The sequence below is a fragment of the Oryza glaberrima genome, chromosome 10, assembly GCF_000147395.1.
Source record: "Oryza glaberrima chromosome 10, OglaRS2, whole genome shotgun sequence".
In the NCBI taxonomy this organism is placed as follows: domain Eukaryota; kingdom Viridiplantae; phylum Streptophyta; class Magnoliopsida; order Poales; family Poaceae; genus Oryza; species Oryza glaberrima.
In genome coordinates this window covers 13,295,971-13,315,420 of record NC_068335.1, presented here as the reverse complement: position 1 = coordinate 13,315,420, position 19,450 = coordinate 13,295,971, and the positions used below count along the sequence as shown (strand labels likewise).

The 19,450-nt window shown below is 43.0% G+C and overlaps 1 protein-coding gene, 1 non-coding gene and 2 pseudogenes across 2 annotated transcripts; 3 read left to right on the top strand and 1 right to left on the bottom strand.

Annotated features, from left to right (window-relative positions):
* The first annotated feature begins 1,957 nt into the window (after window positions 1–1,957).
* On the top strand, window positions 1,958–4,713 carry LOC127753007 (phenolic glucoside malonyltransferase 1-like; annotated as a pseudogene).
* A 5,016-nt stretch (window positions 4,714–9,729) lies between these two features.
* Window positions 9,730–9,801, top strand: TRNAW-CCA (transfer RNA tryptophan (anticodon CCA)). The gene has a single exon. It is a non-coding gene; the product is annotated as a tRNA-Trp (tRNA).
* Window positions 9,802–9,883: 82 nt separating this feature from the next.
* Window positions 9,884–15,970, top strand: LOC127786038 (origin of replication complex subunit 3). Its single transcript, XM_052313362.1, has 17 exons — window positions 9,884–10,065; window positions 10,171–10,419; window positions 10,555–10,729; window positions 10,819–10,988; window positions 11,101–11,231; window positions 12,071–12,344; window positions 12,456–12,530; window positions 12,687–12,763; window positions 12,827–12,917; window positions 13,255–13,412; window positions 13,659–13,728; window positions 14,074–14,153; window positions 14,335–14,412; window positions 14,588–14,663; window positions 14,776–14,903; window positions 15,141–15,308; window positions 15,437–15,970. Exons 1-17 carry the CDS (start codon window positions 10,015–10,017, stop codon window positions 15,540–15,542), a joined length of 2,157 nt encoding a protein of 718 aa, XP_052169322.1. The 5' UTR covers window positions 9,884–10,014; the 3' UTR covers window positions 15,543–15,970.
* A 509-nt stretch (window positions 15,971–16,479) lies between these two features.
* Window positions 16,480–19,165, bottom strand: LOC127785858 (NAC transcription factor NAM-B2-like; annotated as a pseudogene).
* Between the last annotated feature and the right edge of the window lie 285 nt (window positions 19,166–19,450).

Genomic DNA, 19,450 nt, shown 5'->3' with positions numbered 1-19,450 from the left:
GCTTTTTAGTTTGTTTTTGTGCTATAGGGATGAAACATAAAACCTTTTAATGGTTGTAATGTTTTATGCTACTAGAACATATGGCTATATTATGCTTACTGCTTCTTTCTGGTTGCTTAAATGAGTAATGGGAGAAATTGAAATGTGCTTTGCTAGAATGTGAGAGGCATGAATTGTGATGATGGATGGTAGGCAATTAGGAACAAAATTGATGAGAGTAGTTGTCCCTTCTTTTGCCTCCCGGAAATAAAAATTCAACCATCTCACAAAAAAGTTGTGATAATCTTGTTGAGGAAATTATCTACTTAGATATTTCGGCAAGATCAAATATCGCTACTACATAATTAATTTTTGCATACGGCCAAATCGATTTTCACAGGTGGCTAGGCAGCCCGCATGCACCCAGGTGTCTGCAAAAGTCATATTTTTCCATGCGGCCAGCACAACCGCATGCGAATCTCATTTTCGCATCCAGTCTCATATACCGACTGCGCGGAAAAATAATTTCGGTGAAATATATAAAAATTCAAGAAAAAAATTAGCCAAAACCCTAGCCCACTGCCGGCCAAAACCCTAGCTCCCCAAGGCGGGTCGTCATTGCCGCAGCAGCTGTCAACAAGGACCGAGGGTCGGGGATGGCGGATCCGCACATCCCGATAGCGATGCCACCGGATCCACCACCCTCGAGCTCCGCCATCGCCACCTGCCGTCATCGTCATCATCCTTGTCCTCGTTACTCAAACCAGCCGGTGGATCCTCGCGCTGCGCGAGATGGAGAGGCGGCGAGATCCACATGGGAGGGGAATGGGGCGCTGGATCTGGCCCTCCCGTCACCGCCGGTGGCAGATCCTTGCGTGTAGGGGCCAGAGAGGTAGAGGGATCCATGCGGGAGGGGGAGGGACGCCAGATCTGCCCCTTCCGTAGCCGCCGCCGGCGGATCTGCATGCATGGGGGGTGGAGCGGCGGACGGATCCGCACGGAAGGGGGAGGGGATTTAGGGTTTTCTCTGATTTTGGGTTTTCTTGAACTTAGCTTTCTAAATTAGGAACAACTAGTAATATGTGTGTGCTAACGCTATGGCAACACTGCTAGCCACCAAAACTAGAAATTGATAAGCAGTAATACAAGTGACGTAGCAGGTAGAAATCCACCAAATTGGCAGTAAAAAACCATATCGATATTGTGTCAAAATGCATATAAAGATTATCACAAATTTCGTCATTGACATCGTACTACATTTCATCAAAGTTACCGAAGAAAAGGAATGGAATGTCTCGCAGGTATAAAGACAAGGTAACAAAGATAATAAATGGATGAGTTTGTATCATTGAAAATAAGCCCTTCTTTCGCCCAAGTCATTGAAGATGGTAATTGATGGCTTTGCTGCATTCTTTCGCCTCCCTTTCCGAGATCAAGTCCTAAGCAACCATCATAAAAATTTGGAAATTTCGAAGGCACATGGATTAAAATGTGGGTAAACAATTCGAAAGGATTAAAAAAATGAAATGGTGATTAAGACCTGAGTCCTAGTAAAAAGCACCCAAGAGATCCTTCTGCCAGACACATTATAGAATATTTCTTTCAACATTAAACACATAAAAGAATGACAATTACAAAAACGAAACGTAGTAGCAGACCACTTGGGTGATCCCACTCGATAAAATAGCTCAGTCGATTATTTTGTTTTTTTTATTTTTTTAGTAATTGTCCCTAATATTCTCAATTGAAGCCCATAGTAAATAGCAGTAATCCTATATTGTTTCATCACATTGCGATGGCGTTTGAAACTCATATAGTTATGAAGATAAAATTAAGTGTTTTACATAAAAAGATGGTATTAACGTATTATTAATTGAGATTTAATTATTACAAACTTAAAAAATATATTTATCTGATATTTTAGAGCGACTTTCATATAGGAAGTTTCCGCTCGAAACGTTTAAAAAACGTGCACGAATATCCAAATTTTTCATCCAGCTTTTGTTCGATGCGTATTGGGCCTCAACTACATTGCATAAACCATTATTGGCCCATTATTCGATCTGTATTGGACCTGGATAGAACTTCTGGGCCTATTTGGCCCACTATTTGTCGGCCCGAACTTTCTCCCGTCGAGGGGGAGGTGGTCAGCGGCACCCCGCTTGGTGGTCAAACCACCCCACAAGCTTTGGCGAGATTCGGAACACGGTGGAGGAGTTCGCCGTCCCCGAGATGCCGCCGCCGCCGCCGCCGTCGGTGCGCACGAGGAGCGTCACCTCCGTCGCGCTCCCGACGCACGGAGATGGCGGCGGCTGCCGCCGCGTGCCGCTCTCCCCGTTCGACGCGTACTGGGTCGCGCTGCCGCCCGTCCGCCGCGTCTTCCTCTTCCCGTCCCCGCCGCCGTTCGGAGACGTTGTACGCGTGCTCAGGGACTCCCTCGAGGCGGTGCTCCCGGCGTTCTACCCCTTCGCCGGCGCGCTGGTCTACTCGCCGAGGAGGAATCGCTGTCCATCGTCGTGGAGGCCGGTGGCGGCGTGGCGTTCGTGGAGGCCGAGACGGACCTCGACCTCGGGAGGCTCGTCGACGAAGGGGAGGAGCACGACGAGGACGCGCTGCGGCAGCTCGTCCCGGACATCCGCCGCGACGAGCTCCCCGCGCCCGTCATGGCGGCGCAGGTGACGGAGTTCGTCGGCGGTGGCGGGGGCGTGGCGGTCGGGGTGGCCATGCACCACGCGGCGGCGGACGGCCGCGGCCTCTGGCGATTCTTGGAGATGTGGTCCGCCGCCGCCGCAGCGGCCGTGGCCACCAGTGTCAGGGAGGCCCTCCCACCGCTGCTCCACGACCGGACGCTGGTGCGGTTCGACGGCGACGGCGAGCTGGCCCGGCTGTTCTTGCGGCAGATCGCGGCGGACTTGCCCAAGGTGAGCTCGCTCTGTTCTGTTCCCACCATGCTCTAGCTTAATTAGCCATCATGACCAAAGAAATCGAAATGAAATTGATATACCATGACAAATTCAAATAATAATTACAGTAGTATTAGCAATTCAGCATGCGCAATGAGGAGTCAAGTAGTTAACATTCTCTCGTAGAAAAATTTGGACACCTTCGGTATTTGACATGGTTCCATTTGTAATCAATGAATTCTGTTAAAAATTCTGACAAAAAGTTCAGAACAAAAATATGGGAAACTGTAGTTCTGATTACTCTGGAGTTCATGTTCTTCCATTCAAAACTATCCTGAAATTCTTCGTGTGTTACTCTTGATTCATCGTCAGCCATAAGCCGAGATGTTGGTTGCCCCTTCTTTTGCTACTATGATTTTGCAAGATTTGAAAATTCGGAGGTGAGATGTTAATTTGAATCAGTGCCAATAGAGCGTATGACATCTGTATTGGCTTCAGGTCGAATTCTTCGTAATGCTATGAAAATTGAAAAGGACGGGCTTGATTATCTTTGATCATGGAGATGGAGATGCCTCAGTTACATCTTTTGTAAAAAAGAAAAGAAAATGTATCGTGACTTTTGACCTCTGCAACGACTAAGATATATTACAAAAGTGCCTCAAAAATTACACATAAATCTGGTGATTTCTGCATTTGAGGATCTAGTGATTATGAATTTGGAATAGTCAATCTTAAAAACGAAAATGGAGCATTTCGTCATGAAAATTAGCATTTTTTAAGTTCAATGAGTAAACTGTGAAGTTTCTTACTCCCTCCGTTTCACAATGTAAGTCATTCTAGCATTTCCCACATTTATATTAATGTTAATGAATCTAAATAGATATCTATCTAAATTCATTAATATCAATATGAATATAGGAAATACTAGAATGACTTGCATTGTGAAACAGAGAAAGTAGTTACAAACTTACAATGTCAATTTGATAAGCATATTTGAGAGTGTCACTGACAATCTCCTGCAGATCGTTCACGCGCCCCTGCGCCAATGCCCTCTCAGCCGGCGAACGTTCACGTTCGCCGCGCCGGCGGTGAAGCTCCTGAAGCAGCGCGCCACCGCCGGCGGCGGCAAGGCGCCGTCCACGTTCGCGGCCATGGCGGCGCACGGGTGGGTCTCCATCGCGCGCGCCAGCGGCCTCGCCGACGACGGCGGCGGCCCCGTGTTCGCCGTCTTCCTCGCGGACGCCCGCGCGCTAATGTCGCCGCCGGCGCCCGGCGCCTACGCCGGCAACTGCGTCGCGGTGTGCGCGGCGTCGCTGGAAGGGGCGGAGCTCGCCGCCGGGGCGGACGCGCACGCGCACGCGCGGGCGGCCGCGGCCGTCGGGGGCGCCGTCGACGCCGCGAGGCACGACCCGCTCGGCGACCGCGCGCGGTGGCACGACAAGTTCGCGCGCATCCCGCCCGGGCGCGCGATGATCATGGCCGGGTCGCCGTGGTTCCCGGCGTACGCGGTGGAGTTCGGCTTGGGCAGGCCGGCGGCGAGGGCGGAGCTGGCGTCCATGAACCACGACGGGGAGGTGGTGCTCGTCGCCGGGAGGGAGGCCGGGTCGGTCCAGGCGTCGGTGGCGATCGCCGCCGACAAGATGCCGGCGTTCCGTGAGATGTTTGTGGTTGGGTGCGGATGGCGCGAGCCTGACTCGAACTAGTTCTTTTTATGTCTAATTATAGATTTTAGTAAAATGAAATAAAATGTAATTTTCGTAAAACCCTACCTATTATGGACCAGGTCACCCAAAACCATCGGGATTTTGGCAAGAGATATATAAGCCTAGTTTTTATGGTTCTTACGTTTTATAAAACCATGTCCTTAACCAATTTAACATACGAGAAAAAGGACAATATGCCACTCTTTTCGTGGGTTTCAACATGCCACCCATTAGAATGTTAAGGATAAAATACTACTTAATAGGTTGCTTTGAGATATTTTGCCACATTAAGGAGTTTTAAGACCATAATGCCCCTATTGTTGATAGAGAGGAAGGGAGAGAGAGGGGAGCGGCAGCTGGTGCTCACCGGTGGCGGTCGCGAGCAGGGGAGCGCGGTTGCGGGCTGCGAGCACGCGGGGAGGGCGGCCAGCGGCGACGGGGAAGGAGGACGGTGGTGCTACGCTGGGAGGAAGATGGGCGACGAGGTAGATGGAGGTATTACCTACTCTGTCCTCCTCCCCCGTCGTCATCGGAGGCAGCGAGTGCGCACACGCTCGGCGAGCTGCAAGCGCCGCCATCCTCCTCCCACCGTCGATGCCGCCCTAGTGCCCTACACGTCGTCGCCTCCTCCCTCTGATGTGTCGTCTCCGCCGCCACCCACCTCCACCTCGTCGCCCTATTGTCCTCCTCCTTAGCGCCGCCCATTGCAATCCACCCCCGCGCGCTCGCCGCCCGCCGCCGGCGAGCACCAGCTCGGCCTTCTCCCCGGCGCTTCCCTCTCCCTTCCTCTCTATCCATAGCAAGGGTATTACAGTCTTAAAACTCCTCAAAGTGGCAAAATAACCTAAAGATAACCTATTGAGTGGCATTTTATCCTTGCTATTCTAATGGGTGGCATTTTGTTGAAACCACACGAAAAGAGTGGCATATTGTACTTTTTCTCTTTAACGTACTCCTATATCAAAATTTAAAAGGCTATACTTATATTAAGAGTAAAAACTACATATATTTATCCAAATTATCATAAAGCTATATATTTAACATGATGTATCATAAAACTACAGATTTAACACTAAATTTGTCACAAAACTATGAATTTAAAGTGGAATATCATAAAACTACATATTTAATAACAAAATTATCACAGAATAACAAAACTTGACATTTATAACCCAAACATAAAATTAGTGCTAAGGATTTAAACCCTAAAATCTTAGTTTTGTGATAATTTTATTGTTAAATATACGACGAATATGATGATTTGAACTGATGATAAATCATTCATACGATTGAAAAATAATTTCCTCCATTAAATTAGGGTACAGTCACTTGTAACTTGTTCATTATAGTTGATTGATTGAATTAAGGCCTAGTTCAGTTCCCAAATTTTTTTTCCCAAAAACATCATATCGAATCTTTGGATACATGCAAAGAGCATTAAATAAACTAATTGTACAGTTTGTATGGAAATCGCGAGATGAATTTTTTGAGCATAATTAGTCTATGATTAGCCATAAAGTGCTACTGTAACCTACATGTGTTAATGACGGCTTAGTTAGGCTCAAAAGATTCGTCTCGTGGTTTCCAGGCGAGTTATGAAATTAATTTTTTTATTCGTGTCCAAAAACCTCTTCTGATATCCGGTTAAACATCCGATGTGAGTTCTAAAATTTTTCTTTTCGTGAACTTAAACAGGGTCTAAGTCCCACGCTTGAGTTATGTCTAACATTGCGGGAGATGTGTCTGACATCCCGTTAGTTGAAGTATCCTTTTGCAGTTTACTTTGATTACTGGAGTAGTACATTCTACCTTTTGAGGGGTATATGGGTCTTCTGGTCACCACCTTAATTTTTGTTAAAGTGAGAATGATCCCTTATATTAGGGTCCCTCCGTCCAAAAAAAACGCAACATAGAAGGTAGTAATGTGATATCTTCTAATTGAACAAATCTGGACAACTAGGAGGGGCCTCCTAGGTTGCTTTTTTACACGGAGTGAGTATATATTTAGACTAGAAAAAATACCCGTGCGTTGCAACGGATAAAGGCTATTTTAATCTTATTATTGTTATATGTTTTAGTTAAGGTGAAATCTACTATGAGAACTCGTTTGGATCATTTATTTAGAAAATCATGAGCTGCAATTAGGAGTCCGATCGTTTTAAGTTAGCATGCGAGTTTTTTAAAGAGATTTTTTATACGATTCCTTCTATATTTTCAAAAGCGAACGAATTTAAAAACCGACTCAAATACGGATTTATATTTTCAAAAGGAACAAACTTAAAAACCGACTCATACACGGATGATGTACCAAGTACTAGCAAGAATATCTTTAATATTTATAATAGTAGAGATTGGTGTACTATGCCGAGAGAGTAGGTTCAACCGTTCAAGGACAAAACGAAAATTATGTTGCAACGAGAAATAAAAATTCCAATTCATGCCTAATTTTTCAGTTCTCAATTAATGCATACCAATCCCGCCATAGATGCAGAAGACTGCCGACTACTGTACGTTTTTGGGAACGTTCTGCCCGTATTTTGCCTGAAAATCTCGCTCTCTATTTACTCACAAATACTCTCTCCGTACTCGTAAAGGAAGTTGTTTAGGACAGCGACACGGTCTCCAAAACACAACTTTTACTTTTTGTTTCTATAAAAATATTTATTGAAAAGTGATATATGTATATTTTTATGAAAGTATTTTTGAAGACAAATCTATTAATATAATTTTTACATTTTCAAACTCAATAACTTGAGAGTTATTGATGATTTATATTCCCAAGATTTGACTTAAACAATGTCCTAAACGACTTTTTTTTATAAGTACGGAGGGAATATTTGACATGGGTAGAATAAGATTCAGCCAAACGTTTTAAAATCTTTGACAATCAAATTTATACTAGAGTAGGCTCATAAAATTTAATTAAGTCCAAAATACTTTTCAGGAAAAATCTATGAAGATAATTATTAAAATAAATATCTAAAACGCTATTTATGGTGAAAGTTTCGAAAGTTTAATCAAATGTTGTCATATTTATAACTAGAGGAGCATTTCGAAGTAACTGTTCGTTGCTTAGTGTGATCATAAACTAAGAAAACACAATCTAAGACAAATAAAAAGAACAAATACCATAGATATGCGGAAACTACGCATACTCAAAGACAAGGTTTTCAATGCTTTATTTGATCGAAGCATTAGAGAGAACTGCCTCATCTTTCCACTTACGAGCATAAGCTAAAATTTAAATTTTAAAACTTAATTTTAGAATTAATAATATGGGTTTTCACTGTATTTTATTAACGTGTATATAAAAGTTTTACTTGTAAATTATTATTAGTAATCTGTAAATTATTTTTAATTACTAATAAGACATACAAATAAGCATATGCATAAGCAGCATAAGGCAAATAATGAGCTTGCAAATCTGGCGAATTTTTCTGAAGTGTGAACATGGATGCTTCTGCTATCATTTAGGTTGCGTTCGAGAAGTTAAATGGTTAGCTTTTCTCAGCATACGAGGTGAGCAATTAGCATATAATTAATTAACTACTAACTATTATAAAATTAAGAAATAGATTTGTTTAATTTTTTAAAGAAACTTATATAAATATGTACAAAATATATCGTTTAATACTTCGGGAAGTGTGCTAAAGAAAAACGAGATAGTTGCTGGATACAATGAGACTTGCTACTACGGGGGTGTTTATATCCAGGGGTGTAAGGTTTTGACGTGCCACATTGGGTATTATTTAGGGTGTTGCATGAGGTGTTCGGGCACTAATAAAAAACTAATTACAAAATCTGTCAGTAAATCGCGAAACAAATTATTAAGCCTGATTAATCCGTCATTAGCAAATGTTTGATGTAGCACCACATTGTCAAAATATAGAGCAATTAGGCTTAAAAGATTCGTCTCACAAATTAGTCGGCGAGAAATTAGTCGCAATCTATGTAATTAGTTATTTTTAGCCTATATTTAATACTTTATGCAAGTGTTTAAACGTTCGATGTGATAGGGTGAAAAATCTTGGGGTGTGATCTAAACATGGCCTACGTACTCCATTCGTTTTATATTGTAAGTCGCTTTGACTTTATTTCTAGTCAAATGTTTTTAAGTTTACCCAAACATATAAAAGTTTTTAACACAAAATAAATATACTATTAAAATATATTCAATAATGTATTTAATGAAACTAATTTGATGTGGCAAATATTGTTAAGAATTTTCAAAAAATTGGTCAGACCTTAAAAAAGTTTGATTAAAAAAAATTAAAACGCCTTATAATATGAAACGAATTAAGTACTACTCCAACCATTTCACGTTACAAGTCGCTTTGACTGTTTTAAAAGCAAACTTTTTTAAAGTTTGAACAAATTTATAAAGAAAAAGTGTAACAACACTTATAGCGCTAAATTAGTTTTGTTACATTGGACATTGAATATTGTTGATTGTTTTTGTTTAATTTTTTTAAATATGCTATATCGTTTTATAAAGAAGTTTATCAAATCTAAAAAAGTTTGACCTAAAAAAGTTAAAATGACTTATAATATGAAAGGAATGTAGTTGCATTTTAGTTGAACTCAACATTTAAAAGTAGTTGAGTTTTAAATTTTAAAGTAGTTGTATTTTAGTACTTCTATAAATTTTAAACGTAGCTGCATTTTAGTACTTCCTCCGTCCCATAAAAACTTAATATAAGGCCTCGTTTAGTTAGGGAAAAATTTTCAGTTTGGTTGTTACATCGGATATATGGACACACATTTGAAGTATTAAACATAGTTTAATAACAAAACAAATTACAGATCCCATCAGGAAACTACGAGATGAATTTATTAAGCCTAATTAATCCATCATTACCAAATGTTTCCTGTAGCACCACACTTTTAAATCATGGCGCAATTAGGCTTAAAAGATTCATCTCATAATTTACACGCAATCTGTGTAATTGGTTTTTTTCTATATTTAATATTTTATATATGTGTGAAATATTCAAAATATTCAATGTGACATGTGAAAATTTTTGTTTTGTAACTAAACAGGAGTGAGTGGGAATGTGACACCAGAGCGTATCCGGATAAATGTATATCCGCATAAGGTTTTTTTTTATGATGGAATATAAGCTTACCTACCGTCGGTTACAGCCGGATCCGTGGCGCAATGGTAGCGCGTCTGACTCCAGATCAGAAGGTTGCGTGTTCGATTCACGTCGGGTTCAAACCCCCGAACCTTATTTTTCATTTTTTCATTTTTTTTTACCTTTTCCCAGTTTTCATTTTGGCGCGAGCCTTTCCCGCCAAAAGAAGCCCCCTCTTCCGCGCTACTGCCCTAATCCCGCCGCCGCAGCCGCAGCCGCAGCCGCCGCCTCATTCCCCGCCGTCGGAGATCGCCACCCCGAACCACCCGCGTCGCCGCCGTGGTTAGCGCGACAATGGCTGCGCCGCCCGGTGAGGCTCCGCTCACCGCCGCCACCAACATCGAGGTGCGTTTCCATCTCTCTCTCTCTCTCTCTCAGGCGGTTGCTGCCCCTCTCGCCGGCCGGCGGGCGCCGCTGCTGCTCTGGGATTAACTTCCGTTCTCCTTGCAGCCGTTCTATGTCCTCCACAAGGGCGGCGCCGCTGCCTCGTCGTCCTCCTCGTCGGCTCCCTCGCTGCCGTCGTCCGGCCGGGCGCGCCGCCGGATCGACGTTTCCGGGCCGGCATCTCCCAACCCCAAACCCGGGAAGAGATCCCGCGACGACGACGCCGCTGAGGACGACGACGACGACGAGCTGTACGAGCGGCTCCGCCTCGACGCCTTCCACTGCGTTTGGTCCAAGATCCAGTCCACCATCAATGTGCAAACTCAATTCCCCCATATTCCATCGATTCGTTTACTACTCACTCGCTTAATTCCTCAGCAATTGCAGAATCTGACGAGTGCGATTTCTCATCTTGGGATTGATCCAATTTTCGATTGCTCGTGTGGGCAGGAGGTTCTTCGGGGGATCAGCCTCAAGCTGTTCGACCAGGTGCTGCGATGGGTGCAGGAATCCTTCTCCGCAGTCCGCTCCATTGCGAGACCTTCCGCAGCCGAGGTGCGGCAGCCATACCCTCTCCTCACCGATGTGATCTGCAGGAAGATACCGACGGCTTTTGTTCTCACCAGTGAGAATCCGCCATCAATTTGTTCAGCTGGTTGGTAGGTGTGGCGAAGAATTGCTCGGTTTGATGGTTTGGGCTTCTTAATTTTGCAGAGAATGCGGAATTCGTCGACGACATCACGACATTCCGGGATCTTGCAGAGTATCTTGAGTCCAATGGATGTCACCTGGCCAAGCTGTCGGCGACTGAATTATCGGAAAAAAATGGAGTTGGTTGTTGCTTCAGGAGCTTGTTGAGGCAGCTACTTTCAGATGTTCCAGATGTGAGTGACATGGCCTGCTCTCAAGTCTTTTTTAGCTGTACTTTACTTGAGAGTTTGAGACTGGAGTGCATAGCCTTACTTGTTGTCTGTTCTGGTTTTGTCACTCCAATAGGTAGCGGATATATTTGCACTTGCATCTTGGTACTCTGCAGCTGAGAACTATGATCAGCCTATAGTCGTCGTAATTGATGATTTAGAGCAATGCTCTGGTGATGTCCTGGGAGAGCTTGTGATGATACTAAGGTAAAATTTATGTTTCATAGCATTCAATGGGTTTAAACAACTGCGGTTACATCAAACATGAAGTACATAAAAGTTGTTTTGACCACGGTTCTATACCTTAATATGGTTGCTTAACATATAGCCCCTCCGTTCTGAAATATTTCTTGTTGTTTAGTTCATTTTTTAACTAGCCAACGTCATACAAAAAGAAACACAGGGAGTATTTGTTTTTATCTTCTCTCTCTCTCTCTAGAAAGAGAGGAAGGATCCTCTCCCATTTCTATTATCAGAAGCAAAACAGTGACCACACCATCCAGATTACAAGATTAAGGCTAAAACAGACCCCACCTTTTAGCCCTGGATAGCGTGATCCCACTATTTTCAGCTAAAAAGTTTCAAGATGCTAAAATTTGGAACGCAATCATGAAGCTAAACTAGAGAGCAACTGCTACATTTTCAGATTACAGTTCCTAAATCACACATAACAACTCGGTTTCATAAACCCTCCCCGGTTTTTGAGCCAAAACAGCAGCATTTTACTTTCATAAGCATCCATGTCTTCTGTCTTGCCATCATGACACTTCCCCTTCTATCCCCCTTCTAGTCTTCTACTTCAGCCTTCTTGTCATGCTTCATTATAACTGAGATAGCATAAAAGCATACCAATTTGTTGTTTGATATTTTTTTCTCTGTTTTGGTGTGGAACTCACCAATCCCTTGTTTAATCCTCTTTTAGAAGATATTCTTCTTACAATTAAGAAAATGAACCTGGTTTTATCTTTCATTTATATCCTTAGTTTCACCTAATAAAATTTATAGTCTTGGGTATGATTTTAACCTGAATATTCTATCTGTTGCAGCGAGTGGGTGATTAAAATTCCCATCTTCTTTGTGATGGGGATCGCAACCACCCTTGACGCACCAAGGAAACTACTCTCATCGGAAGCTCTTCAAAGATTAGAGCCGTGCAAGCTGACCTTGGGGTCTCCTTCTGATAGAATGAACGCACTTGTTGAGGCTATCCTTGTCAAACCATGTGCTGGATTCTGTATCAGTCATGAAGTTGCAGTTTTCCTTAGAAATTACTTTTTCAAGCATGATGGGACCATAACATCTTTTATTAGTGCTCTCAAGGTTGGTTCTTCATGTTAATCTTAATCTCTTTTCACTGATGTTAACAAGTTGTTATTTATGTTTTTCCCCTTATTTTTGATGGATGCTAGTACTAAATCAAATTTTATGCAGCTTGCTTGTAGTAAGCACTTCTCTGTCGAACCTCTGAGCTTCTTGTGCATGGGAATGCTTGAAGAGGATCGTGAGGTCTGTTTTATTTTCTTCCAAACATAATTCAATGTTAGCTAATTATGTTCTTCTATCACTAACTGGAAAATAAATATTTTTAAGTTTCCATATCTTTCGGTACAAACTAATATCTTGTATTGACATGGATTTATTTCTTTCTGTCTTATCCCACAGAACTTCTGGCATGATAAGTTTAATGCACTACCCCAAGAATTGCGGAAATATGCATCTGGTCTCCCGTCATGCACAAGGTACAATACTGACTTTAAAGATTTTCACCAGTAATATACTTTGTCTAAAAATTTCCATTGCAGGGAAAAGGACTCAACCAAGTCTGGCGACAATATGGTTGACGGGTTGTCTGAGCTTATGAATATTCAAAAAGATTGGAGTTCAGTTCTCTTGGTAAGTTTTCTTTGTTCTCCAGAACTTTCTTATGTTTCTAGAAAACAGAGTTGCCCAGCTATTTTTTTTCTTTAAGACTCAGATTTTCAAGTTCATTTGTCTATTGACCTTGTGATGTCTAAATAAAAGCTAACGAAATGTGGTTTACTCGTGACCTAAACTTGATGGGTACCAACAAATGTGTTACCATTTGCAATTAGAGACAGTGGAATTCTGGATTATCACTTCCTTTGTACTTATGAATACTTGGATAATATCATGCAAAGCGCCTTTTTTTCTGCTTAAGTTATAGAGCCATACCATCGAATAATGTATTTCGTATGTTGTGATTATGCAGTGCTTGTATGAAGCTGGAAAACATGGTAAAGTGCAACTTTTGGATATTTTCTGTGAGGCTGTAAACCCTGACCTGCACACTCAGAAGGCACCCAATCTACCAAATGAGAAGTCAGGAACTAGTAGAAGATTTATAGATCAGGTGATGGATACAATAAGGTATGTTGATGGGAGTTGGTTTCAGGTTTTTGGATGCGAAGCTTCTGATTCATTGCTCTAGATTATCTAGCGGCATTTAGTAGGGTATTGTTGATTAATATCCATTGTAGCTTATAATTACTATGGGAGCAAAGGGGAATTTGGGATTGTAAAATTTTGGGGGCAGCGACATAATAGTACCGACTGATGGAGGTGGACCCTTTACTGTAATGCTTAGCTCTTGATGAGTGTGTTTTATTGGATCAGGTACCTTCCAGTGGAAACACTATTTTGTCTTCTAGAAGTTTGGAGCATCCATCTAAACGGGATGGATAAGGTATGCTTATTGCTAATTTTTGTAGAAAACTTTTTGGATATGCTATGAACTGCCATACCATATGGGTTCAAGTTTCAGATGGCCACTTTACTTGGTTGCTGTCTGCAATCTTCATTCAAAACATTCTGAAGGGAGATAATTGCTTTTGGTCATTTGATGTTCGAAGTAATACCTTTTGTGTCGAGATGGCTTGAGCATTTGTCACAGTTTTTGTTTTGACCAAGTCAGATAACTCATTCTTAGTTTTTACCAGTTGAAGGCTTCTGGCATAGAGCCTAGTGTACTAATGTACTTTTTAAAACTGTGGTGTGACTCTAGTTGAGAATGTGTTCATTCTAATCCCAGATAACAAACAAGGTGAAAGAGCTTCAGTCCACCACAATCAGTACAGACAGTGTGAGGATCACAAAGGATAAGTGGCCTAGGTACTTCCTGCTTTATTCCATATTTCATTTAAAAATTTTATTAGCCAAACAAATATTAAGAATGCCAAAACAAGTTGCAATAGCATAATGAGGTTGAGTATCTCTAGTGGACGAATCTGTACTGCATTTTTCAGTTTCGATTATCTGAAACTGGCTGAAAATCATTTTCATGGCATATCAGGAGATCAACAAATAGTACTGGAAATAGTACAGTAGCACTGAATGATAAAGTGGCTATGCTGTTGGATGATGTTACCAGGTAAATGTTATTATAAGATTGAATCAACTAAGTACTATTTTAATCTTATATAACTTACTAGATCTATTTATTCAGATGACTAGTACAATTGAACTGGGATTATCTTTCTCTATTTTGTTTGCTTTTCAATAACTTAAAGTTCTTTCAGCATCTAATGCCTAGATATTTCAAACAGGAAATTTCTGGTCTCTGTTGAGTGTTTACCTTTTCATGAAATCGTCTGTTTCAAGAATGTTAGCATTCTTCAATCTGTAAGTTTTTCCTTTACAGAAAGAAAGCCGGTACCATTATGTACTACTTACTTACATAATAATCTATAACTATCAAATTAACTGTTTTAAATTCTATCACATCTCATTGTAGGCTTTAATTGGAAATCCGAGAAGAATGGTCCAGCTTGATCTAGTCAAGTCACACAAACATCTTAAATGCTCTTGCTGCAGGAAGAATGGAATTGCTGTGTCGGCATCCATGCATGATACATCAATTATGTAAGTCCTGGAAAGTATTCTTATTGAGTGGCGCATCTGGTGGAAATAGCCATATGGTGAAAACCTAATCAATTGGCATACTAAGTTCTAATATTTGGAATCTAAAGCTCAAAATAACAGACGTCATTCTGTTGACATAGCATGCCATGTTAACCATCCTTTATCCTGATGTGATCATTAAACCCATTTTTTAATGTATTTTTATGCTGACACGTATTATCCTTTTTAATCTTGCAGGTGCAATCTAGCCCAAGAATATGGTGATGTAATCAACCTTCATGACTGGTACATATCTTTCGATGGCATTATCAATAGCGTGCATTCAAAAATCAAAAGGAAACCGCACACATCTCCCTCGAAAAAGAAATCAAAACCCGTTGCTGCGGAGAGTGAAGCCATGATCCAGTATCCTTGAACTAACCTTTTTATTACAATTTAATATACTAAACGTCCACCAATATATTTGTACAGATACTAGGGCAGCATTTCTTGTAATCATTAAATCCAGGTAATCCTTGACTCATTGGTTCCAGAGCAAGGTTTTGCAGAGCTGTCACCGAGCTACAGATCACCGGACTTCTTCGGATGCCGAGCAAGAGAAGGCCAGATCTTGTGCAGAGAATCGCATTCGGCCTTTGAGACCTTCAACGCTAGTTTACCAACTGCAAACCAGTGTTTTTCAGACTTGTGATGCTCACAGCTTTTGCACATGGCGGTTGCTGATGAATGATGATGGCATGTGAGTTTATATGATGTTATCGTGCAAATGGAGGAAATATGGATTATTCAGAAACCCCAACGACGGCTGGAAACTTGATATTCGGTTGACAAAATGAAGCAGCTACCGTTGCCCATTTGGAATTTATGACTGCTTGTTTGCACTGCATACTGGATATTGTCTTTTATTCTTGCAGTCAGTAGCATTAGTTCTCGGCTTTGTTCTCTGTACATCTGATGCAGCCTAACTCATCAAGCTTGTAATTTTTGTAATTCGAGTATCTGAATTCTGACGCACTAACAATCCATACGAGTGCCCTTCAATTTTCGTAAAATTGATCTCGATATACTGGTAGTAATCAGCGTTTCAAAAGTTTAGACAAATGGTTAACTAACTTGCATGGCATCAATAACAGCAAGTCAGCAACAGCATGAAAGCTGCAAAGCTTCATTTCAGTGGAGCAATTGCCAATCATCTCTACTTACAACAATTAGCAACCATCCACAGATCGAAAAACTACCGTTAGCATAGACTATGAACCCCTTTGTCTATGTCCCATAAATGGATTATTCGTACTTCTAACTCGACTGACGCGGAGAGGCAATTCATCTTGTCCAAAATGCAATCATATGCTCGAGCAATTCAGAATGAACAGTAGATCTCGATTAGTTACGCATGCATAGTAAAGTACAATTACCAATGGTCTGAACAGAACTAAAAACATGCAGCCATAATAAATATGAACATTATCTAAAAAAAATAAATATGAACATTGACTTACAAAAAAGGAGTAAATTTGAAGACATAATTCTATAGTTAGGAAAACTGAAAATTCCAACGGTTTTCGAACACAGTGGCCTAATTATCGAATGGATCATCTCCGACACCTCCATCTGCACCATCGCCGTCGCCGTCCCCACCGCCGTCGATCAACATCGGCGCCGCCGCCACCTCGTTGAAGCTAACAATGGTGTCGTCCTCAAATTTAAACACGAATTCACCATCCATTATTTGGGATATCATTTCGGCTACTCGTTCGGAATCAAACTCCGCGGCGCCTAGCTCTAGCTGTGCGTCGCCGTCCGCGCCATCCGTCAGCTCCTGCGGCTGATGATGCTCGTGCTGCGCCTGGACGCTGCCGCCGTAGTCGGCGAGCTCCGGGTGGTCGTAGTTGCCGCCGGCGTCGGCCGGTGGTGGCGCCGCCGGCGAGTTCTTCGGCGGCGCCATTGGCTCTGGTGGGATCGCCGCGCTGGGCAACGGGTGTTCCAACGCGTATTACACGATGCAGGATCCGCCATCCCGAGGTAGCCGTCGTGCTGCACCGGCCCGCCGATCGATGACGGCCACCACGCCGTCGGCGAGCTCGGCAGCGCCGCGCAGCTGATCGTGCTAAGAGACGGCGGCGCCGCGGCACCGTACGCGACCTCGTACTCGTCGTACCAGTCCTGCGGGAGCTCCGACGACGGTGCTGACGCCTGTGACGTCGAGGCCATGTTCGCCTGGTCCGCCATGGACGTCATCTCTCCAGCCAAGCCCGGCAGAGCGACATCGCCGCCGACGACCCGGGCAGGCCAGGCAGCTGCAGTGGCAGTGCCAGCGGCATCGTCGACGACGACCCAGCCAGGCCTGGCAATTGCGGTGGCAGTAGCGACGTTGCCGACGACGATCCGGCCATGTCCAGCAATGGCCGTGGCGGTGGCGTAGGCGGTGGCAGTGCCGCCGGCGTGGAGGGCTTGTCCGTGCTCGACGCCGCGGCGGCAGCGTTCACCGGCTCTGTGTCCTCCTTCCTTCTGATCTTGTACAGGCGGTACACGGCAAGGTCCTCAAGCTTGTCCAAAATCCACAAAATTAATTTATCAAGCCAAATTAGCACAAATTGAATTCGATCAATCCGCTTGATCATGAATACTCCCTCCATTTTATACGTTTTATATTATAAGTCATTTTAATTTTTTTCTAATTTAAACTTTTTTCAGTTTAATGTTTGACTAAATAAATTTATAGAAAAAATATGGTAGTATTTCAAAAATATATATATTATCAAAATATATTTAATGTTAGATTTAATGAAACTAGTTTGATGTTTTAGATGTTACCATATTTTTCTATAAACTTGAAGTTTAACTATGAAAAAGTCAAATCGACTTATAATATGTAATGGAGGCCGTATAATGGAATGTTAATTACAAGACAAAACACAATATTTAGACAGAGTTGCTAGAAATATAGTCGATTTTTTTTCAGCCTCTTACACATTAGTTACACCTCATTTACACCCCACTTACATATGCAATTAGTATGTAATTTTCGAATTTACATATGTAATTTTAGTACTTACATATGTAATTTTGAGACTTACATTGTAAATACACTAAAATTACATATGTAATTTAGGAACTTACAATATAAATACATGCCGACTATTTTTTTATGAAAAGTATGACGCCATAAATATAGCTACACCCTATTTAGATATAGATCGTAATGTAATGTATTTGCGGACTGATTTGAATTTAAATATAAATTACCAAGTACTACCTGGTTTTTGGAGCCAGGAATGATCTTGGTGTACTCGTGCATGGCCCAGTTGGTCTTGACGGGGTTTTGGTCGCCCTCGAACCTACGCTCGTAGAACACCATGGTGAGCTTCTGACCAACATCGATGCCGCCAACCTTCTTGCTCCTCACCGTCTCGCTCCCACCGGACGCCTTCCACGTCCCACCGTTTGCCACCCTCATCGGCCGCCTCTTGTTCCTAGCCTTCGCTGCGAATAGCCTCCTGCTAAAGAAGTAGATGCACCCGTCCTCTATGTTCTCGATATACGTCTCTGCACACGCCATCGCCGGAGAAGAAGACAATGATGAACATGGTTTTAAATCCTCAGTTATAGCTACTGCTATTCTTCGGTTATAAATGTTAAAGAAGGGTCCAACTATTTGCTTTTATGTGTAATTTAACTGTAATAACTCCATTTAACCCACTATAGGTATTGCTGTTTGAGAAACCCAACCGCTAAATGTCTTATCCCACTATTTAAAATACTAATGATGAAGGAAACAACAAGAGAAGGGTAGAGTGACGGTGGCGGCGAAGCGGGCGTACCACGGAGGAGGGCGGGGTGGAATTCAAGTATCCTGATATGCTCAAAGACGTTATTGAGGGCGCCGGGGACCTCACCTCGGACGAGCTTGCACATGAGGATGGCGAAAAGCTCTAGGTCCTTGGGGACGAAGTAGAAACCGACAGGCATGCCGTGCCGGTTCTTGCCGTACTCCGGCACCACCTTCTCCTTCCCCTTCAACTTCCCATTGTTGTTGTTGCTTCCACCGCTGCCGCCGCCGTCCCCATCCGCCGGTTGCTCGCGCGTGGTGTGACGAGGACTGCGTATTTGAGGGGTGGCGCGAGATGTTCTCTTCTTTTTGTGGGAGTGAGGCGGTCGTTTGATTCGAATTCAATTTAGGGGAACGTTTTTGATTTTTTTTTAATCCAATACATGAACTCGCCGCCATCGGGCATCGGGTTGCGGACAACGGCGTAAGCCATGGAGATTGGGCTGACGTTGGCAGATCATCACGAAGGTGAGACTGACGGTGGGCTCGCCGCCGCCGCCGCCGCAGCCGCCACGGGCGGAGGGAGAGAAGGGCGGGTGGACCTTGCGGTGGTGGTGATTCATGGGGACCGCGGCGGCTCGGTCACGCGCGACGCCGCTCCTGGTTCCATGGCGATGGCGGTGGTGGAGGCAGGCCGGCGGGTAGAGAGCCGCCGCTCGCCGACGGCGAAGGGGACTATATAGGGCGTGTGGGTAGAGAGTTTTCTTCTTTCTTTTTT